The following is a 21,920-nucleotide window of genomic DNA, read 5'->3' as shown; positions in this document are numbered from 1 at the left end:
AATCAGGTTATCGTCCAAACCTGGCGTTACGGCGATCTCGGCTGAAAATAAACCTCAACATGTCGATTTTCTGTCAATACATATTATAAATACAGTACTGTACTGTTCGCACACTGTCGTAAATTTGATTCCCACATTGGGCTTCTGGAGCCATTATTAGATGGTTGGGGTCACTGGCGGGAAGAGGAGTTACAGCTGAAGTTGGCAGGAGCAGGGTCGGCACAAACCACATCGCCTGGCGGGGCTGCCCCCTCTTCCCCGAGGCTGTCCACTAACTAACTTAGTGCGCTAAACCTCGTTCAATTGCCCATTTTGTCCGTGACTCACGGCTTCAAGTCCCAGACCAGCTTGCAGCTCTTGCAGCTCTGACTGCAGCAAGACGACGCCACCGTGGCATATTGGTGGAACGATTGCACCAATCGAGCTGCATCTTAATCTCGGCTGTGAATCCTACTCGTATTCGACCACGTAAAAGCTTCGTCGTGAGACTACTATATAGAGCAGCCTTGGGCCGCCTACCATTGAGCCCCTCTTCCTAACATCCAACAAGCACTACATCATCATCATCATCATGGCTACTTTCACCCCCATCCCGCTCGACAGCACGGAAACCATTGCGCGCTACTCGCCCACCTCCACCGAACAGGCCGTCCAGGTCGAAAAGGTGCAGGTCGAGCACCGCCTCCAGCTCATCAACACCTGGCGCATCCCCCCCGGCTCCAAGATCCTCGAGATTGGCTGCGGCCAGGGCACCTGCACTACTGTGCTTGCCACCGCCGCCGGCGCCGACGGGCACGTCGACGCCGTGGACCCCGCCAGTCCCGACTACGGTTCCCCGTGCACCCTGGCTGAGGCGCAGGCCATTGTCAGCAAGTGCGCCGTCGGCGACCGCATCACCTGGCACAATGCCGAGCCGGTGGACTTCCTGGCCGCGTCGGACAAGAAGTGGGACTACGCCGTCTTCACACACTGCATCTGGTACTTTGACAACCGCAGCGTCCTCGATACCATGTTCCGCGCCCTCAAGGGCCGCGTCGGCACCGTGCTGGTGGCCGAGTACGCCCTCAAGGCGACGGAGCGCGACGCCGAGCCCCATCTCCTGGCCGCCATTGCGCGCGCCTCGCTCGAGGCGCACAACCCCGACAGCGAGGCCAACATCCGCTGCCTCCTGAGCCCTGCCGGGATCAAGGAGCTGGCCGTGGCTGCTGGATGGAAGGTTGGTGAAGAGTCCAACATTGTCCCCGCTCAAAGCCTGCTCGATGGTACCTGGGAGGCTGGCGAGGTGCGAAACAAGAGCTTCGTGGCGGAAGTCGAAAAGCGTATCCAGTCTCCTCGTGTCAAGGAAATGCTGATTTCTTCGCGCGAAGCTGTGATTGCCTCTTACGCTGCTATGGATGGTCGCAAAACTCGCACCATGGACGTTTGGACTGCCTCTCTCATCCCGTCTGAATAAATACAGTATAAAATTCGATCAATAAAATACGTAATTTGAATTAATTACGTCCGCGTATGTCTTCTAAACCTCGTTCTCAACTTTCTGCTCGTGCATATAGTCATCTTCAAAAAGGACCTATCCCAGACTCCTCCAACATTAAGCCACCATCAGGGCATCTTCCGTCTCCTTGCTTCTCCAGAGGATGTCGGATTTCCCATCACTCAAATGTGTGACTGAGCGATCCTGGTCTGTGTCAGTGCTCGGAAATTTTCAGGTTAATTCTAAGTCTCAAGACTTACCAATCCCAGGGTCAGCTTGATGAGGCTCTCAGGCCAGGCGTGCCGGTATTCGTGCTTCGGTGCCTTGCCGTCGATGGCGAGCAGAATATTCTCGGCGGCCACCACAGACTGCTGCATGGCTGAACGCGCATTTGGTGTAGGGACTTCAGTATCGGTGACATCGCCGCAGCTGTAGATATTTTGGAATTTCTCGTCGGTTCATTGCAGAGTCGGCTTCACTTTGATATAACCTAAAGTGGAAGTAGAGGCTGGCGCGAGTGTCGCGAGTATGGATGAGTTGGGCTTCTGGCCAGTACAATTAATCTTCATTCTCCTGTTAGTAGCTGCAAAATACAATCACAGTCGCCAAAACTCACAAAATAGTTGCGCTCAATTTTACGGCCCGATTTCAGCGTCACGGTGCCGTTGGTATCGTCCTCTTCAATCACACGATCTTCCAGAATCACTTCAACCTCAAGCCGCTTCAAACCTTCTAGTACCGCCGTCTACAAGTCTTTTCCAAACCGATGCATGACGGCCGCACGAATATGCCCCAAAATAATGTGCTTGTCCGGGTAAAAGCTCTTCGCATCAGTGGCCACCTCGACGCCCGCCGCGCCCCTGCCCACGACGACGACCGTCCGTGTCCGCTTTCGCGATCCGCTGCTGCATGGCTTGTAGAAGCTTCACACCCTCGGCGTTTTCCGTATTGTTCACTCGCGACGGCAAGCCATCCTGCACAGCCGCGCCCGTCGCAATCACAAGGTATTCATAGGGCACGCTCTCGTCGGCGTCCTGCAGCACCACCGCCGACTCGGTAATGCGGACGGCGCGGTCCTTGATCCAGTGCAGCGCGCCGTCCGCCGCATCGGCGTACTTGCCGTACGGGACAAATGCCTTGTGCTCGTGGCCGCCGGGGATGACGCAGAAGCGCGGCAGCACCCAGGTGAACTGGAAGTGGCTGTTGGGCTCGATGACAACGACACGATACTTGCTGTCGGCAGGTAGCGAGCGCGCGAGAAGGCGGGCAGCGTAGTGGCCAGCAAAGGAGGCGCCGATGATCACGCGGCTCGGCGACGAGGACCAGGACGTGCGAAGCGCCGCTCTCGAAGTCTTCATGCAGAGATGCGAACAATTCTGTTGCACCCTAGTTAAGGGACATTTCATCCCGTCTCTCCATAAGGCTTTACTCGAGCGAAGTTTTGAGGAACAAGTAAGTTGGTATATTGCAAAAGACAACTCCTATGTCAATATGCGCGACCGCATTACGGAAATCTCTATCGATATCCAACAGAATAAAATTAGGAAATGGATAAACGGAGCGCGGCCAGCCGACTGTCCATCAACTAGTGGCGGGGAGAGCTTGTCATATAACTAGTCCTAGTGGCTGACGATTTGACGGCGGGCGGCTGGGAAAGGATGGTTTGTTCAAATAGTTCGTGGGAGTGCGCTTTCTTTTTTATATTGGACTTGTGCCTTTTTGTTTGGGAATTGGATGCACGTCTCTTGTCAACCTGTTTCGCGCCGCTTGGCGGTGTTGAGCGCTGATTGTCCAGTAGGTGCAGTCAGGCGGGTGCGGAAGAGATGACCTCGCAGAAGATCTGTAGATATCACTATTAACGACATGGAAGTGACGAAACAACAAGCCATTGTGTTAATAAGCATCAGTCAGTGCTTGCCATGCATACGGCGACCGAACCAGTCGCGCGCGCGCGTGTGTGTGTGTGTGATTTACGTCTGTACTGCGCCCTAGAGTAGGCTTTAGACGTGCTATCGAGCTATCAATAGACTACTGCTACATGATTGCTCCCGCTAAGTAGGTTTCCACAGACCGCGACAAGTCGCACTCATGCTCACAACGGAATACCCTTGGGGAATTCCCCCACATAACTGTCCTCCAGCCGTAGCAGTTTCGCGCCCAATGGCATATGGCTGTCTTAATCGCTACCCGTCAGCGGGATCACGATGATGTTGGCCGGATGCGCCCACGTTTGCCGCCGTATTTGCGTCGCGTCAACAACTGTTGTCACCTGGTCTTTGAAGGGGACCAGCAGGAGCCCTGAACCCGTGGTTTTCGTGGTCAGAATTCTCTCGCTCTCGCACTAACACTGCTGCCGCAGTCTATCCTCCAGCAACCGAGCAATAGAAATAGTGCAGGGGCGGCGGTAGGGAAAAACCCTCAGGAAGGAATCAGAGGCTGACGAGCAGCTTGCCTTCAGGCAGGGAGAAAAACCTCCGCAACCAGCCACCGTTGTTTGAAAGGCAGACCTTCCAATACCCATAGCTCCTTGGTTCTGAAGGAGACCATGAGGTCCGTGTGGACAAATTGTCAGAGCCGGCTTTACTCTGACCTGATGTCTACAACATAGAAGGCGCGCACCTCAAGCCAGCACACACGAGCGCTGCATCAAATGTGGAGTGAAAAATTATTTTCAAAATCTGTGCCGAGGCCTTGACGCCGTCCGGATTATTACCATATTTGTTTTTACAAGCCCCTATATGTGCCCTTTGTCCCTCATGTTCCGTATGTTGCCGCGCTCGGCAGAAATGCTATTGTCCACGGTTTCATAGCCGAGCACTTGTAATTGTTGCCTTGTATGCAAGGCCAACTGCTGCTCCATTGAAACCAAGTCGCCCATTATGCTAGTTGTTTGTCTTTTCGTTATCGATCCATTGCCGCTTACAGGGGAAAAGGGGCCGTTGTTGAAGACAGCCGCTCGCGAACAAAGCTCCCTGAGAGGCTTGGCCCTTACAAGGCTATTTGTTTGCTTTGCATGTTTAGTTGTGGGTCTCTCTTGCGTGGCTGCGCATCGTGAAAGGTATGGCTCCGGCCACTCGAAGTCGAGACTGTGTGACGATGCGGTAATGGACCACAGGTTGTCGCCTGTTTGCGGACCGATGTTCAAAAAGGGAAGGGCGGAGTTGGGCGTAGAAACTGGCTCAAAGCAGCTAGAAATAGCTCTTTCGGCATCGACGTTGCTGATGGTCGTTGACGTAAAAGCCAGGGAGGCAGCGACATGGCCTGGATGAACGTTGCAATGCCGCGTCGCAGGTGAATTTTGAGCTCGCAGGGGCGGCTATTGGTCGGCTGGTGGTAACTCTTTTATGGTGCAATCTGAACAGATGCAGTTCGCGGAGCAGAAAAGGCTAGGAGCGTTTTCCGTGCATGCAAAACAGGACGGCGCAGCGTTAACCGCTGCATCCTCCGGCATCTCCCAGGAGCACGTATGAGTCATGCTTTGGTCTGTTCAGATTGTCATTGAGTACGCAATTAGAGAAGAAAGAAGGGTTTTTGGGTTGATGTGGAAGCTGATCATCTGTTGAATGCTCTTTCGAGGCTATTTTTGTACAAGAAGTTGATGTGCAGCTGTGCGTCAAGTCTTGGGCAAGTAGGCGAATCCGGCTTCTTTTAATAGTAGTATTCTCTGTGAGACGCAAAAAAATGCTAGCGACTAGGACACACATCACTGAGACTGACTGAAGGGTATCCGGCTTTAGATGGTGGTGCCGTGTTGGAAAACTGACATTGTTGTTTAAAATCTCTACTGCGCTTCTACGTCATCGCTATTTGGGAAGCGGAGACCACGCACGACTTTCTCCTAACCTCTTTTTTTAAGGGGTCTATGCGATTCCCATGGTTTTGCAATTCCCATGGTTCTCAACATGGGCATTGGGCAGGCGGGGCTCCGGCGGCTCGCCCCTTCACGTTTCTAATGAGAAGTAGAATAATGACCTCACAATAAGCGTTTTGTGGCAGTTGTCACGCGCTGTGGACACAGTTCAGCCCTTGATGGCGTCGCTGGCTGGAGTCACTTGATACAGAAGTAAGATTGAGGCGGCAGACGAAGCGCGAGAATTTTCAGCTGCGGCTGATACGCACACTGTGGTGGCGCCAGTGTTTGCGGCGGAGATCACACGACTGGCAAATTGATCAAAGTTTGTGTGCTGACATTTTGAGGCTGGGTGATGGCTGGCTCTTTAACGTTCCAGGCCTTGTCTCACATGCAGACAGCCAGTCTTTTGCCGCCAGCAACAGGATCATAGAGAGAGATATATAAGCCATGATATTATTACAGCTGCTAAATCAATATTGACAATATCCAAATATCTTTCATACCCAATGAAACTATTTGCTTCCATCACGTAGAAGAAAATGGTTGATCATCTTCACCTTCCAGCGCAGCCTTTAAGCCGGCATCCAGTAATCCCATACCTTGTCAACGCAGATCCTCAAGACGCTTACGATGGTCAGGGCTTCGCCTCTTTCCCACAGCGCCGAGGATTTGACAAGGCCCGCCTGCTGGATGGTGATTTCCAAGGACGAAGCAGCGCAGAACTAAATGAATTCTTCCAGTCATGGCTTTTTTTCGGCATACTTCATGAAGTATTGACGACTGCTGGTGAACAAGTCAATCTAGCAGACTTTGTTCAAACGACAAGCAAAGGACAGAGATGCATCACGACGTTGCCGTTGCGGAAGCACTTGAGAAGGTGGCGCCAACGCGAAATAAACAGCGGCCGTGGCCTAATTAGCACACTTTTCAGTCTATTCGGACCCCCTTGGTATGCGAGGTTGCGCGTTATAGACGATTGTTTGCTGGAGGCCGTCACTGTCACACGCAAGTTGCTGACCTCGGCCTCGCCATGGTCCCTCCCCCGCGCTCAACAGCCGACAGTTCTCCCAGAGATTTGCCTCTCGATCATAGTTTTGGGCTCTACTCTGAACACGGCCAAATCATCAGTTATACCGCAATATGTTGCGGACACATTACTCGGACATTTCGGCTCGGATGAGTCGTTGGGAGAGAGCATTATTTCCGGCCAGATACCGTACATGCCTCGTGATGTACCTTCGTGGGGTCCGGCCGATTATACCGTCAGCAAACTGGAAGAGAGTGGCTGGTGTCCAATGGAAATCGAAAGGCTGAAGGAGCTGTCTGATTCGGCGATGTACTTCACCTCGCAGGTTCAACGCCTTCGTCTAAACACTGCCAGGGGACATGACGGCTGCACTCGAGAGAAATGCCGTGCGTACCAGATAGACAATAACCTTTACCGCCCTCAGCACAGACCAGACTGCGGCGGCTGTGGGGAAGTGCAGTTTCTGACAGCTGATGTCGCGACATTGGTAGGGTTGGGTCAGATACCCTTAGTCAGGGTTGAAAAGAAAGGAAACTTGATTCAACCTTCACTGGTTCCTGATAACGGGTCGGATTACATTGCTATTTCGCATATCTGGGCCCAAGGGCTAGGAAACAGGACATCGAATGCTCTCACCCGGTGCCAGTTCACCAACATTTGGCACTTGGTGGCAGAAATCTATGGCACTGACGATACTGAGGTTGTTTTATTCTGGATCGATACTCTGTGCGTACCGCTAGCCCCCAGAGACGTCAAAAAGCATGCGATAGCTCGTATGAAGGATGTCTACCGTAACGCATACAGCGTTTTGGTCCTGGATGAAGAGCTGCAGCGGATACCATGTCCGTTTCCAATTGCAAATGCTGGCCATGCAGGTGATGCAGGCAGCAATGATAACCCTAGTTTCGAAACAATTAACTCGAGACTTAGGGAGCTATATATACGTTTATTCGTATCTCCATGGTTTCAACGGCTATGGACGTTGCAGGAAGGCGCGCTTGCAAAAAATCTGCTGCTCCGATTTGCGGATGGATCGTTCTCAATGCGGAACCTTGTTCAATCAGCATACAATAGTGAGCTCTTTGGCAACCCATATCAGGCTGCAGATGAATTGCCCATGCATCTGTGCGATGTTGTTCTTGATTTGAAAGACGCGGGCCATTCTATACGGCTTGGGCGTGTTAGCCCTCTTCTTTGCTATCGTGATACGTCGGAGCTCTCTGACGAAGCCCTATGCATCGGTGGCATCCTCGATCTAAATACAACGGACATTATTTTTGCAGGAGAGACGCCGCAACAGAAGATGCTGAACCTTTATCAACAGCTATCACATGTCCCCGTTGGGCTGCTGTTCCTTGACGGACGCAGACTGGAGGATGATGGATTTCGATGGGCACCCAGCTCCTTGCTGGGGATGAGACAAACCTTGACACAGTCACTCGAGCTCACCACCACTGGACGGCTCCTAGGGTCAAATGGAGGGCTCTTGGTGCGGAACTGGGGATTCCTGCTCAAGAGGCCAAATGGTCCGGTCCCGCCAGTTTTTTATGTCAAGGATTCGTGGCTCATGTATGTGCAGCCTGGGGAAGAAAACAACCAGGCACACATAGCCGAGACAAAAAAAACATTAGAGGGTCTTCTGTCTGACTTGTCACCTTTTGGTAACTACGACAGCTCAGATTTTAGCTTTACATTTCGTGTTTCGTACCATGGCACGATTCCGTGGGAATTCCAACCCGGGAGAAATGCGGATTTTGGGATTCTCATGGAACAAAGCCTAGTGCACAGGGACGGCTCAGGAGTTTTCAAGAAGGCCGTTCTACTTAATAAAGTGGTTCGACAGTCTGCTCAAGATGCCTCGTCCTCTATACGCGAGCTAGTGTCGCAGGAAGATACGGACGTGGAGATGACCAGCACTGGATGTTTTGTTGCGCGGATGCAGCTTGAAGCGGTTTCTTTAGAGGAATGGAAGGAAATACAGGACACCTCGCTGACTGAGAATACTGCAATCTTGGTGCCAGAGGTGGGCGGCGTGGTCAGTAATTGGATCGTTCGATGATTTGAACAATAACGCCAAATGAATTGAGTGAGAATTATCTAGAGAACAAATGAAAGAGGGAATGAAGTTCTGTGTGTGATGCAAAAGGGCAGGGCCTGCATCTGTGGATGTGTCTGCCAAGTCGTGGCACACAAGGGTCCCGCCTCGCCCGCCAAGGGAGAACAGGCCACCCTTGGCAGGCCAGTCGATCGCGAAGGCAGAGGGGTGTAAATCTGTGATCTTGGTGTTTTATTTATCTTTCGGTGCATTTGCCCCCATTGACCAGGGCTGGCCGGGTATCTCAGCGGCTTGCTTCGAGCTGTGGGCTTGGCGTTTGTTGCTGCTGGTATTGCAGAACGGAAATAATATCTTGACGAATATATGACGAGAGCCAAGCCCAGCCCTGTGTCGTTGAGATTAAGCAGCACGATCCCACCGATGCCACTTGAGTAGACTTTGAGCCATTTCGCAAGGCGTTCACTTTGTGTCTGCCATACGTCTTGTCTGCCGTCAACGGTGACCAGGCATGAAGGCCAAGTGTTCCGCGACGACATCGCTCTGCTTGACGGTCGTACAAGTTAGCCACTTTAATCAGGAGTAGAAGCCACAGCTGTGGAGGGCTAATTAAAAGCTATGAGAGAGAAGCCAGCTGACATCAAAGGCGTGGCTGGCGCAGGGGAGAGTCTCTATACCACCCAAATGAACAACTTGAAGCAATAGTCATGACGCTGGCGTTGCAACTGAAATTGTTGCGTCGTTATGGTGCTACGACGCCGACAGTCATTGGCGCGCGCTGAAGCCACACGGTAGCTATTTAAGAGTTCATGGCTAAGACCTGAGCTAGTATTCCTTTTCTTTTTTTCCCCCTCTTTCCAGTGCGGGGCTCACTGGCAAGCCTCGATTTGTTGTGGCGTTTCAGCCCTATTTTTGGATGTGTAAAGAATAGAGATAAAAAGGAGCGATAGACATTTCGGTAAATGAACTTGGACTGGAATGCGCGTCACCTCGGCCATGAACTTGATAGTTAACAGGTGAAACACAATATCATTGTGAGAAATTATGTACACAGAATGGCGGAAAGCTCCGTCAGCATTAAAAGTCACAAATATAGCCTACGCTGGCCGCCGACTCGTTCTGCGTGTGGTATGCGTGAGCCCGATGTAACGATGGCTTATTTACTAAGTCACAGTAGGTCTGTTTCTTAGAGTGTGTGTGTGTGTGTGTGTGTGTGTGTAATTTACGTCTGTACTGCGCCCTAGTGTAGGCTTTAGACGTGCTATCGAGCTATCAACAGACTATTGTTACATGATTGCACCCACTGAGCAGGTTTCCACAGACCGCGACAAGTCGCACTCATGCTCACAACGGAATACCCCCGGGGAACTCCCCCACATAACTGTCCTCCAGCCCGTAGCAATTTCGCGCCCAATGGCATATGTCTGTCTTAATCGATATCCGTCAGCGGGATCACGATGATGTTGACCGGATGCGCCCAGGCTTACGCCATGGTCGCGTCGCGTCAACAACTGTTGTCACCTGGTCTTTTGAGGGGACCAGCAGAGCCCTGAACCCGTGGTTTTCGTGGTCAAAATTCTTTCGCTCTCGCACTAACACTGCTGCCGCAGTCTATCCTCCAGCAACCGAGCGATAGAAATAGCGCAGGGGCGGCGGTAGGGAAAAACCCTCAGGAAGGAATCAGGGGCTGTCGAGCAGCTTGCCTTCAGGCAGGGAGAAAAACCTCCGCAACCAGCCACCGTTGTTTGGAAGGCAGACCTTCCAATACCCATGGCTCCTTGGTTCTGAAGGAGACCATGAGGTCCGCGTGGACGAATTGTCAGCGCCGGCTTTACAAAAGATGATGAACTGCTCCGAAGGTCATCTTTTGTGCTGTTAGGGCCACGATGGGCCCTAACGGCGAAAAGCGCGGCATTTGGCCTGGAAATCCAGCCCCACTAACGAGCCGCTAACAGCTCGAAAGAGGGAAGAATTTTTACAGGGGAGAGTTCTCTGTTTCTTAGAGTTTGATTTGATTTGACTATTACGTCCGTCGGCGCCCTAGTGTAGGCTTTTGGACGTGCTATCGAGCCTTCTACGGATTTAATGTACAGTCGTACCCGCTAAGTGGGCCCCTAACAGAACGCGTGCCGCGCCCATGTTCTCACTAGTTGCCCCTGGAATACTCTTCCTGCCATCATCCTCCAACTGTAGCAGTTTCGCGCCCAATGGCATATGTCTGTCTGAATCGATACCCGTCAGCGGGATCACGATGATGCTGGCGTTATGCGCCCACGGTTGCCGCCGCGGGCGCGTTGCGCCAACAACTTTTGTCTCCTGGTCTTTGTACGGGGACCAGCGGGAGCCCTGCTGTCAGTGGCGTATATCGCCGAAAACAAAGGAAATGGATTGTGGCTTAACGAGTAGCATCTACTACTCGGGCTGGATACTGTACAGAGCGCGCCAGGCTTGTACGCCCTACGTGGTCCTATATGCGCTTGTTGATCTTCGAATAGTAGAAGTCAGCAATGTGCACGTACACCTTGTAGGATCTACCGAGGAATTTCCCAATTGCCGTCTCTGGGTCGGGAGCAAGCCGAACCCGGAGATGGCCAGGTATCTTCCTGCAGTAGAAAAGATGGGTAGGCGACTTTTGGCGCCCGCAAGGGCACTCAAGCGTTGCCTGTCCAGGGTGGAATCTCTCGTGGTATTCCGCAAAGTCGCCGTGCTGTGATCGCGCAGTCAGAAGATAGCCGAGCAGGCGGCGAGGAAGGCTGAGTTCCGGGAGTTTCTTCAGCTCGGCGCTGAGTCCAAATTGCTGGTACTCCGTTCTCTCAACCGATGCCCACCAGGCTCGGTGTTCAACTGCTATCTGCTTCCTCATCTGTCTTTTCCTATACGAGACAGATGGCAGGTGTTCGTCTGTGGGAAGCGTAGCGCCATGCTTCGCAAGTTGGTCGGCCAGCTCGTTACCGAAAATGCCGGTGTGTCCAGGGGACCATTTGACTGAGATCAGGTACGGGTGCTTGTCTCCGATCTTTTGAAATTCTCGGAAGCAGGCCTGCGAAGAGTCCGCCGCTGTCGCTCCGATGCAGTCGATCACGGACGTGTTGTCCATGCAGACTGTGATCGGCTCGAGGTTACTATTCTGTTGCATGGCCGCTTTCAGTCCTGCAAGGGCGCCGTGTATTTCAGCGTCAAATACTTCTCGTCGTCCTAGCTGTCCGGAGCCCCAATCCAGAAGTTGTCCATGGTGAAATACGGCGAAGCCGTATCCCGCCGTGTCCGCGTCTGTTTTGGAGCCGTCGCTGAAGACTACATAGCCCGCTGGTCGACCGGCGAGCCACTGCTCGAATTCCGGTACAGCCTTTTCTTTGGTGAGCCTCTCACCGGGCCCTTCTACTTGTACGTTATCAGAGAACCTCTGTGGGATAAGTCTTGGTCGCTCGATTTTAGGAGTGCGGGATGAAGTCCTTAGGAGCCTCGAGTGCCGCAGCGCCATTCGTTCTGCGATGAGTGGTTTCTCATTCAGCTCGACTTCTCTTTGCGACTGTCGCAGCCGTTTGCTGATTGGGTGTGCTTTGTCCAGTGTGGCATAGCGAACTGCTATACGTTCCTGGATATGTCGAAGAAGGACGCTCGCGGGCGGGATCCCTGCTTCTTTCCAGAGAAATTCTAGAGGTGTTGTCTTCCACATTGGCAGAATCATCTTACACGCGAGGTTGAGTACGCGTTGTATCTTGCCTAGGTTTGTTTTCGAGATGTGGTTCCTTTTGAAGCGTGAACTACCTGTATCCAAGCCGGGGAGCCAGGCGTCTAACCCGTGGAATAGAATAGGCATAGCCACAGACCATGCGGCTCGACGCGCCGCTGTTGCCGCCATGCCTCGCACGGTATTGTTCATGGCTCGGAGGTGGTTAATCACCCTGCGAGCCTTCTGCGTCCACTCATCGATATGGTGGTTAAAGGTGAGTTTCTTGTCTAGCCAGATGCCGAGCCACCGCATAGATGGCGCTGCCCGTATTTCTTTGTCGCCGTGGTGAATGATGGGAGATTGGTCGTGATCTGCCTTGCGCCTAGAAAAATGCATGACTTCCGTTTTTTCCGGGTCAAAGTGGATTGCCTCACCTCTTCCCCAAGATTCCATCGCCGCGATTGCTTCGTTTGCTTGTTTCGCTGTGTCTTCCAGCGAGTCTCCGATAAAGAGCATCGCCGTGTCGTCCGCGTACCCGTATCTCTGGGCTGCGCCCGAGAGGAAATAGATTGCCGCTGTGATTAAGATATAGAGTATCGGGGAGATGGGGGAGCCTTGAGGCAGGCCACATCGCAGCTTCGCGCTTGGTGTGGTCGTGTCCTGGAAGCGCACGCTGGCTGTTCTGTCTAGCAGGAAACTGGCTATCCACCGGATCAAGAAATCCGGCCATCCCTGTCGTCGAAGGCAAAGGATCATGCGATTGCGAAGGATGGCGTCGAAAGCGCCCATGACGTCTTCCGTGACTAGAGTGGCCACCTGACCAGCTGCTAGTGCTTTCTCGATATCGTAGATGAGGGAAACCACGATATCTACGGCGGACCGTTTCGGCAGCGCACCAGCCTGGTTCGGGTGGAGGATGCCATATCTGATGGCGGCGTATGCCATTCTTCTTGCGATCACCCGTTCCAAGCCTTTGCTGAGGCAGGAAAGGAGTGATATTGGTCGCCATGTGGACACCTTACTGAGGTCCCGCTTGTTGAGCTTCGGAATCATTACGACCTCCGCCGTCTTGAAGACGCTCGGATGATGACCGAGCCGTAGGCAGGCGTTATACAGTGTCGTGACTGGTCGGGCAATGTGTGGCCAGGCTGCTTGCAGCATCCTGGTCGTGATTCCGTCTGAGCCGGGTGTGGTGTTTCCGGTGTGTAGGACAGCCTTCTCGACCTCTTTGGTCGAGATGGTTCTTGCAAATGGAATCTCCTTGGCAGGGTTAACTGATGGTTCCCATCCATCAGCAATGTCGTCTGACGCGTCGCGGCGTTCCAATTTCTCTTTCCGTAGCGCCATCGCCTTCTCTACGTCGGTAGAGTAAGTCGTGCCGCCCACCTGAAGCGGTGGGGGCTGGACTCGTTGCCTCGGCTTCATCCACCTGGTAAGTTTGTATACGCCTTCCGCCGTAGTCACTTCGTTGATCGTATTGCGCCAGAATTTCTGCCTCGTGCGTCTTAGGACGCGGCAGAACTTGACTCTGGCCCGCTGCACTTCCTCTCCCGTTTGGTTCTCGTAGATGCGTCGTGTAATGCGAAGGTCGTCGTGTGCGTCTTTGCACTCCTGGTTCCACCATGGACAGCTTCGGGCGCGGCGGCCGCGGCTAACCCTACCGCATGCTCTGGCAGAGTTCTGAAGGATTTCTTGGAGTTGTCTGGCCATTTCCTCAACCTGCGCTCGCGAGTCTATGCCGGTAGGCAGTGATTTCACTGCTGTGCTTACATGATCTCCAAAAGCCTTGATCTCATCTGGCGTGGTTACTCTGACTTTTCCGTGTGTGACTTGAGCCGGTTCTCGATTTGGTATTTCGATTCCGATGGTGTAGTGGAGGGATCCTGTCGTAAGGTGGACTTCCACCGTGGCAGTTGCCTCCGGTATGTTTGAGAAGACTAGGTCGATTGTGCTGCTTCTCGTCTTGCGCTTAGCCATGGTAGTTGCTTCGTCAGGTTCGTTTAGCAGTTGTAAGTCGTGTCGCTCTGTCCATTTATAAATCCGATTTCCATCCTGCGAGGCAGGGCGATCAGACTGCCAGGAGCTGTGAGAGGCATTCATGTCCCCAGCGACGATGCATTTCTCTGGTGGAGTCCATTCTTCTAGAAGTCGAAGTGTGTCTTCAACCTCTGGTCTGTTATAAATATTGAGGATGGTGACTCCATTTACCCTAACCCAGAGGAGATCTCGGTGTTTTGTTGGTGTAATTTGTTCGGCTTGGATCTTGTTACTGATTTTGACGTATGTCATCACGCGGGGGCGCGTGTCGTTGTTGTGCCAGGAGTCCACCGGGCTGAAGCACAGGAAGCCTGGGTGGTACTGGGTCCGGCATATCCTTTTCTGTTTGTTGAAGGACGTGCTCGGTTCTTGTAGGATTACAACATTATAGCCCTCCAGGAAGGCAAGCTGAAGGGCGGCGCTGTGAGCTTCCTTCCCTTTGTCGACGTTTGCTTGAAATATTTTGATTGTCGATGATTGGAGGTGTGTGTGTGTTCTGATTATCATTTGCTATATGTGCGCATATTTCGTCGTAGTCGTTTCTTTGGTGATTGATCCCGTCGCCGGGTTTCCTGAGGCGGGCTACTTGGGGGGGAGCGTTCGCGGGATGTCCGGACGTTGATCGATTCGCATACTAAGGGATCGCTCGAGAGGTTTGTGTCATCTGAGGGTATGATTTGTCGAGCGGCGTGAGTAGTGAGGAATCTCTTTTTGATCGTTGTCATGTGCTGTGCTGGTCTGTCCCGGATGTTGCCAGAATTTTCGCTCGTGATCGCCTCAGTTGCTGGGAGCTGCGTGCTGTTGTCCGATCGAGATCGTTGTTCTGTGATGGTGTGGTTCTCGGCGTTTCGTCCTGCGCCATCTTCTTGGCTACTTTTGTCCGAGCTTTGCTGTGTTTCTAACTCGGCGTTACCGTGACAGGCTTCCCCAGCTGCGTTGGCGTCCGCTTCCGCATCTGTGTCTACGTCAGAATCTGCGTCTGTATTGACATCATCGTCACTATCGCTCTGTCCGCTGTCAGTCCCGCCTTCTTCTGACATGTCGTCGTTCTTGTCGTTGCCAACTAAAGCTTACCCGACCCAAAACACATGTGACAGCATACACTATGTGCTCTGACACTAGAAAATGACTCGAAGAATAAAACTAGCAAGCAAGCTACTTTTTTGAGGCACTACGCACGCATGCCATTGGAAAGAAAATCGGGGAAAAAAAATTTGACTCTTGTCAGGTGCTAGACTGGTCGCAGTCCCGGCAACTCGGGTCAAAAAAAGATCGTCTCCAGGCAGAGGCAACGTTGGACTGAGCGCGCAGGACCGGTGAGAAAAAATTGTGGAAAATGGAAGACGAACAGACAGGGGCAAGGAGATTTCGCAATCGAGTGGCGAACGGTCAACCTGTCCCTGTGCAGAGAGCACTACCACCGCCCGTGGCGAACAAAGACTCGAGAGTATAGTTAGAGAGAAGCCTGTCAAACTCTAAATTGGCAGCCTCCCTTGCATGCGCTCCGTGCATAACCCACAGACCCGTGGATTTGATTGAACAAGATGCAAGCGAGAAGCGGCCTCGGTTTTGCATGGTGATAGGCAAGAAGACGGTGCTCCAGCCGCTTACGAGGAGCCAATCATCCCTGTCTTCATTAAAATCTCGAGGCTACGTGGGCACTGTCCGAGTCATATCCGAGCTTTGAAATGTTCTTTCGATGTTCTAGTATCTATTGTGAGCGCGCTTGAACGATTCTGGAAGCGGGCGATCAAGATGTGGGTGGATGTGCATACGCTGCCAGGAACGAATCCACTCGGCAGAATTGCGAAACGGATCAAACACGTCCTTTCGATCACCTCTGCACCAGGTGGCAGAGAGGTGGAAAGGCGTACCGCTATTATAAATGGAGACTATCACCCCGGTCTTGTTGGAGCCATGGAGGGCCCGCCTGAAGACAGTGATGGACAGACCAACCGACGAGGTATGCGCAGGGTGGACGCTAGCTGTTGCTGTGAGCAGCTCGGCGAGGAACGGCATGGTGGGAGTTGGTGGAGTCACTCAGAGCAAGAATACGGCACGCAACCAGTCGAAGCGGGAAGTTTTCTCTTTACGCTTGGGAAGAGGACAGAACAGAATCCATTTTCAGGCGAATTGGCAGCCATAGCATATGCGTTACGAAATCTACCCGACAGCAATCGACAAAATATCGCGATCTTCTCGCGCAACAAGGGAGCGGTGGCAGCGCTGAGTCGGCCCTATCAACAATCAGGACAAGAATTTATCGAATGCATCTACGACTCGGTAGAGGAGCTGTGCGGCAAAGCAAAAACTGTTGCTGTAGGATGGGACTCGCCAGACAAGAACAGGCTGTTACAAGTGGCCAAAAGACAAGCAAAGGCTGCAACACAGCAAGGCGCAGAACCCGAGGCTCCGTCCCCAGTGGTGAAGACCACGACGTTGAACAACGAACGAATGAAACTCTTAGCTGAACGATGTATATCCGAAGGAAATTCATATGACGCTGCCTGAGAGCCACACCCGTAAAATTCATGAAGAGTGGCCATGGAGGGGGCGCTCAACGCTTGCTCAATTAAGGACAGACATGGTAAGATTTAAACGGTTATCTCCACCGGATCAGGGCAGTGCCCTCCGACCGATGCGCGTGCGGGCAGGCGAGAGGAACGGTGGAGCATCTTCTTTTACAATGCTCGCAATGGGATGAACCGCGGAAAGAGTTACGAGCATGCACGAGCACGAGATGGGATGATTTGTCCTTCCGATTGGGAGGCAAGTCAGCATCAGACGGACCGAGATGGAAACCAAACATGAGAGCAGTTCGAGCGACGATACAGTTTTCACTTGCCACAGGACGCTTCGGCAATTGACAAGCAAAGAACTACATTAGGCGTTTCATCATACCATGAGGCCACATTCACGGCGAGCATGACTAGCGACGCTTCGGTCGCTGTAAATGGGACTCCGAACACTTGGGGAACAGCCCTCAAGCTAGTTAGTCATCGATAATAAACAACGTGGAATGCGGGTAGATGGGATGGAAAGACTGAACGGAGGCGATCAAAGAACGACAGGGATAAAGTTGAAGGGATAGTGCGAACAGTCAAATATGTACCTAGGCACAGCTAGTGAGCCCTATTGGCTGGAAGCCATCGGGCGTAATAAAACAATGAATGAATGTACCCTGGTCGTGGAGCCTCCTCAACCGTCATAAACGACTAATTGGGGTCCGTGGGCACCCCAGGACATACAAACGCCCCGCCTCCCAGAGTTTGTTGCTGCTGGTCTGCATAGGCATACATGGGTGACCCTGTGGCCCCTTTGGAGCTGGCTCGCCATTGCTGGGGGTACATGTTGGTGCCCCCCGGGCTAGGGAAGTCGCTGAAGACTGATGAGCGGCGGCTGACATCGTGTGGGCTCGGCACGAGGTCTAGGGTGAGGCTGGAGTCTGTGGCAGATACACCAACCTGGCTATGGACCTGCATGGACCCATTGTCGACGAAGCTATGCTGCGGGGTCAGACCATTCATCATCTGGGGCTGAAATTAGGAACCGCGCATCAGCAGTTCACCGACAAACCCATCTCCAGGTAAGCCTAAGAACGTGGCGGCGTCTATGCAGACAGATAGTCATATGGCATCCCCCATCGTCGTTATCAGTTTAGCAGTCAGCTCCATATCTTCATCTTCCTTGATAAAGGACTCAGTCTCGTCATTCTCGGAGACGTAGCTTTCAGGCACCTTGTCGTCAGCCATGACGTAAATCTCGGTCGAACCATCAATTTCGCCATTCTTGTAGCGCTCTTCCTGTCAGGCTACCTTGAAAATTTCCGTCAGGTACGGCTTCTTGCGCGCGTTGGTGTCATTATCCATGAAGAAAGACGACAAAGATTCAATAGTAGTTTCCTCTAGTTTTGTAACGTTAAGACCAAGCTTTCGAATGTCGGGGTGCTAGTTCGCGTTAGTTTCTAGTACGATTCAGAGGATATACGCGAGCAGGTGGACACGTTCTAGTTGCGTCAGCAAAGTTGTGTTTAAGGTTAGTCTGCAGCAAACGTACCTCTTTTATACAAGTGATCGGGCTCCTTGTGGCGAACCTTGTCGTCCTTGGTAGGGCCCCATGGCTTCGGCCACCAGTCGGGTGCCTTTCCATCGCTTCCAGTGTAAGGGTGAGTCGATTGCTTCTTGGGCTCGACGGCCTTGACCCAGGCTTTGGCGATGAGCTTGCAGGCAGTCTGCTGGCAGTTCTTGAACCTCTGCTCGTAGAAATTCCAGAGAGCGTCCGAGTCGCTCACCTTGATGCCACGTCTTGACGAAACAGTCATTGGAGTGTTGTCGTCTTCGTTGAGGGGATTGCGTGGCCGAGGCCGTTTGCGACCAGACCGGGCTGGGCTTCCCCAGTCGCCAAATGCTGAACTCCTACGACGATCTTTGGGTCTGCTTCGGCTGAAAATCTGTCGGCTAAAGACGGGCTCCTCTTGGCTAAAGGATTCGTCCAGCATAGGGTCGGCGCCTGGCACGCGGTCAGCAACGGGGCTCTGATACTCTGGGCACGCGGGTAGCTTGCCAGCATCTAATTTGTTCATGACTTGTTGAAACTTGACGGCGTCAAAGAATTGGGAGATGACACTTTCGGGCAGCTTATGGCCGCCGCTGACAAGGGTGGACGGGGTGCCATCGTCGCCAGCGGCCGCAATGAAGTAACGCCTCACGGGCACTCCGCAATGCCGCCGAAGAGCCTCGTCGATTTCCTGGAAGTTGGCTGTGAATGACATTGCAGACTTGACAGAGCATGATGCGAGGGCTTACCGATGGCTGTTGACGACGGGCCGCATCGTTGGCGTCAGGAAAACGGCCAGCCTGGTTGCTTATTTGGTACCGATCCTGAGGAAACCCATTCCGTACAGTCGGTGTCTGCATACCATGCGGGTAACGATCCGCAGAAAAGGAATTGTGTCGCTCAGTTTGGTCCTTGGGAAAGCATGGATGAGAAAAGGATTGGTGGCGTGGGAACGAGTCCCGAGGCCAATCTTGAACCATTGCAAGTCTTGCGAGTCGTCAGTCGTAGAATGCCGTTGAACAGAGAACCACGCAGGGCGTGTCAAAGAGTAAGGTAAAGTAGGCAGATGATTCGCTCAATGTGTAGGTGAGGTGAGTGCTACTGCATATCGAGGCTCAGTTGCCGCGTTCGGGTGTGTTTTGGGACGCCCAACCGCGGTGCGCTGGCGTGGTGGCGAGTCGTAGCAAATGGCAATGCTGAGCAACTATGTGTCTGCGACGGATGTCGAACCAAAGAAGACAGAATGCAACGGGAGCGAGGCTGCCGAAGCAAAACTATCAGCACGACAGGCGTGTATGCAAGTCGGCGTGGAAGCGCTATGTGTGTGAAGGCGTGGGTCAGTAAGATGATGGATATCAGGTTTGCTGTGATGGCAAGTGGCATGCGGCGCGGTAATGATGAAAGCAGGTTTCGCGAGGCAGGTGGGAAGCTTGTTGAGAGGGGGAGCCGTTGATGAGGAAGTAAGAAGTATTCTGGTGTTGAGTTGGAATGGGGGCAATGGGACAGGCAAGTCTTAAGCAGCGAGACAGCGCAGGCACTACAGAGCGACGAGGTCGCACTGGTAGGCAGGACGAGGAGGTACTAGCAGAGAGTCACATAGTAGCGGTGGTGTGGCGTGGTGCTACTACTCGCATGCTGGGCTGGCTGGAGACAGATGTCTCGCCTTGGTGCAGCGCGGCGCGGCAGAGGGCTGGCTGCTGAAGTCGGTTCCTCTGAGGAGGAGGGGGTGTTCGGGAGAAGAATGGGGTGTGTGGATGTTGCGACGGGCTAGCTGTGCCTGCCTTTTGGACGCTGCGAATATGGTGTCTTGGAAGACACAGTAATCTTACCACTAGAGTGGGGAGACACGAGGGAGGCGAGTCAAGAAGGAGGAGGGAAATTTGATTTGATTTGATTTGACTATTACGTCCGTTGGCGCCCTAGTGTAGGCTTTTGGACGTGCTATCGAGCCTTCTACGGATGAATGTACAGTCGCACCCGCTAAGTAGGCCCCAACCAGGCGCGTCGCGCCCATGTTCTCACTAGTTGCCCCTGGAATACTCTTCCTGTCACCATCCTCCAACTGTAGCAGTTTCGCGCCCAATGGCATATGTCTGTCTGAATCGATACTCGTCAGCGGGATCACGATGTTGTTGGCGTTATGCGTCCGCGGCGGCCACCGCGGGCGCATTGCGCCAACAACTCTTGTCTCCTGGTCTTTGTATGGGGACCAGCGGGAGCCCTGCTGTCAGTGGCGTGTATCGTCGAAAACAAAGGAAATGGATGGTGGTTTAACGAGCAGCGTCAACTACTCGGGCTGGATACTGTACAGAGCGCGCCAGGCTTGTACGCCTACGTGGTGCTACATGCGCTTGTTGATCTTCGAATAATAAAAGTCAGCAATGCGTACGTACACCTTGTAGGATCTACCGAGGAACTTCCCTATTGCCGTCTCTGGGTCGGGGTCCAGCCGAACCCGGAGGTGACGAGGGACCTTTCTGCAGTAGAAAAGATGGGTAGGTGACTTCTGGCGCCCGCAAGAGCACTCCAGTGTCGCCTGTCCTGGGTGGAATCTCTCGTGGTATTCCGCAAAGTCGCCGTGTTGTGATCGCGCAGTCAGAAGGTAGCCGAGCAGGCGGCGGGGAAGGCTGAGCTCCGGTAGTTTCTTCAGCTCGGCACTAAGCCCAAGCCTCAAGTACTTGTCGGATAACTCTGCCTCTGTTGAATGGACAAGCAGACTTGACGTAATTGCTGGATGTCATAAAATCATGGATATCAGAGGTTGGAAGGCTGGGACGCCTTCTTCAAACCCATATCTGGCTCGTCATTCCTGACTGATGGCTGCTTTCTCTTTGTCCACTTGTTCGTTTGTTCCCCAACTCGTTGTTGCCTTTCCACCCAACAGCTTTCAGAGCAGTTGGTTGGTGGCTAGTGGCTTTCTGGCTCTCCCATGCCTAATGAGTGCGCAGCTTTTCGCTTGTTCGTTTGTCCCTTATTTGCTCTTGACTTGTTATCACTGTCTCCGCGGCTATTTCTGGCCTAGCAGCGGTCCCATAAGGCGCTCTCGTTTTCTTCTCCGAGGCGTCGGCATGGGCATAATCAAGCAGTCGCCTGGTCCCGGCATGACAACCCTGACCTTACGCGCCTAGTCATCTCCCAGGCGCGTAAAATATTCCATATTGACCAACTGATCCTTGAAGAACAGAAGTTTGTATCCAAACATCACGCGCAACCACGTGCCGCCAGGGAAGTTCACATGAAATGCAGTAGGGGAGCCCGCCCGCGCGAATACGGAGCAAGTTACAAACGAAGCTAATTCGATCTCTCTACCTCGCACCGACGCTGCGTGCCGCGCTTGCTAACTCCTGCGAATTGCACCTGTAATCGAGAATGGATCGCTAGTATAACGTCGAATCGGCGGCTGTTTAAAAATATCGGTGCCTGGGACGCTCGTCCTGTGAACTTCAAATTCAGCATGAGAGAGGGTGATTTCGCTTCGGATTGCCCGAATCGCTATAGTCTTGGATTTCCACGGTACCGTCATCGATTCTGAAAGGATCTGCAAGCTTTGAAGGAATCGCTCGAGGCTCCCATTTTTGGCGGTCTGCTTTGCGCGGGAGCTCCTGACCGAAATTGGCTCAGACTAGCCTTACCCGCGCACCTACCCGTGAGGTGCTTGATGGCAAAATGCATGAGATGCAGGACATCGTCGAACACACGAAAACTTCTTTACAGAATTTGCCCCAAACTTCAAAAAGTAGCCTCGCC

General features: G+C 52.9%; 4 protein-coding genes across 4 annotated transcripts; 1 reads left to right on the top strand and 3 right to left on the bottom strand.

Moving 5' to 3' along the window:
* Positions 1–571: 571 nt before the first annotated feature.
* Positions 572–1,453, top strand: LMH87_001398 (uncharacterized protein; the record flags this gene model as incomplete). The annotated part of the gene is made up of 1 exon (XM_056192667.1): positions 572–1,453. The coding sequence occupies one exon, from the start codon at positions 572–574 to the stop codon at positions 1,451–1,453; it is 882 nt and encodes a 293-aa protein (XP_056049780.1).
* A 138-nt stretch (positions 1,454–1,591) lies between these two features.
* On the bottom strand, positions 1,592–1,851 carry LMH87_001397 (uncharacterized protein; the record flags this gene model as incomplete). Its single annotated transcript, XM_056192666.1, has 2 exons — positions 1,592–1,678; positions 1,735–1,851. The coding sequence occupies 2 exons, from the start codon at positions 1,849–1,851 to the stop codon at positions 1,592–1,594; spliced, it is 204 nt and encodes a 67-aa protein (XP_056049779.1).
* Positions 1,852–1,932: 81 nt separating this feature from the next.
* On the bottom strand, positions 1,933–2,832 carry LMH87_001396 (uncharacterized protein; the record flags this gene model as incomplete). Its single annotated transcript, XM_056192665.1, has 3 exons — positions 1,933–2,037; positions 2,091–2,203; positions 2,406–2,832. The coding sequence occupies 3 exons, from the start codon at positions 2,830–2,832 to the stop codon at positions 1,933–1,935; spliced, it is 645 nt and encodes a 214-aa protein (XP_056049778.1).
* A 15,259-nt stretch (positions 2,833–18,091) lies between these two features.
* On the bottom strand, positions 18,092–19,038 carry LMH87_001395 (uncharacterized protein; the record flags this gene model as incomplete). Its single annotated transcript, XM_056192664.1, has 6 exons — positions 18,092–18,123; positions 18,174–18,348; positions 18,409–18,626; positions 18,681–18,864; positions 18,923–18,973; positions 19,036–19,038. The coding sequence occupies 6 exons, from the start codon at positions 19,036–19,038 to the stop codon at positions 18,092–18,094; spliced, it is 663 nt and encodes a 220-aa protein (XP_056049777.1).
* Positions 19,039–21,920: the final 2,882 nt, after the last annotated feature.

This window comes from Akanthomyces muscarius, chromosome 3, assembly GCF_028009165.1.
Source record: "Akanthomyces muscarius strain Ve6 chromosome 3, whole genome shotgun sequence".
In the NCBI taxonomy this organism is placed as follows: Eukaryota; Fungi; Ascomycota; class Sordariomycetes; order Hypocreales; family Cordycipitaceae; genus Akanthomyces; species Akanthomyces muscarius.
Note: the sequence above shows the minus strand (reverse complement) of the source record. Positions and strands in the feature narration are given on the sequence as shown.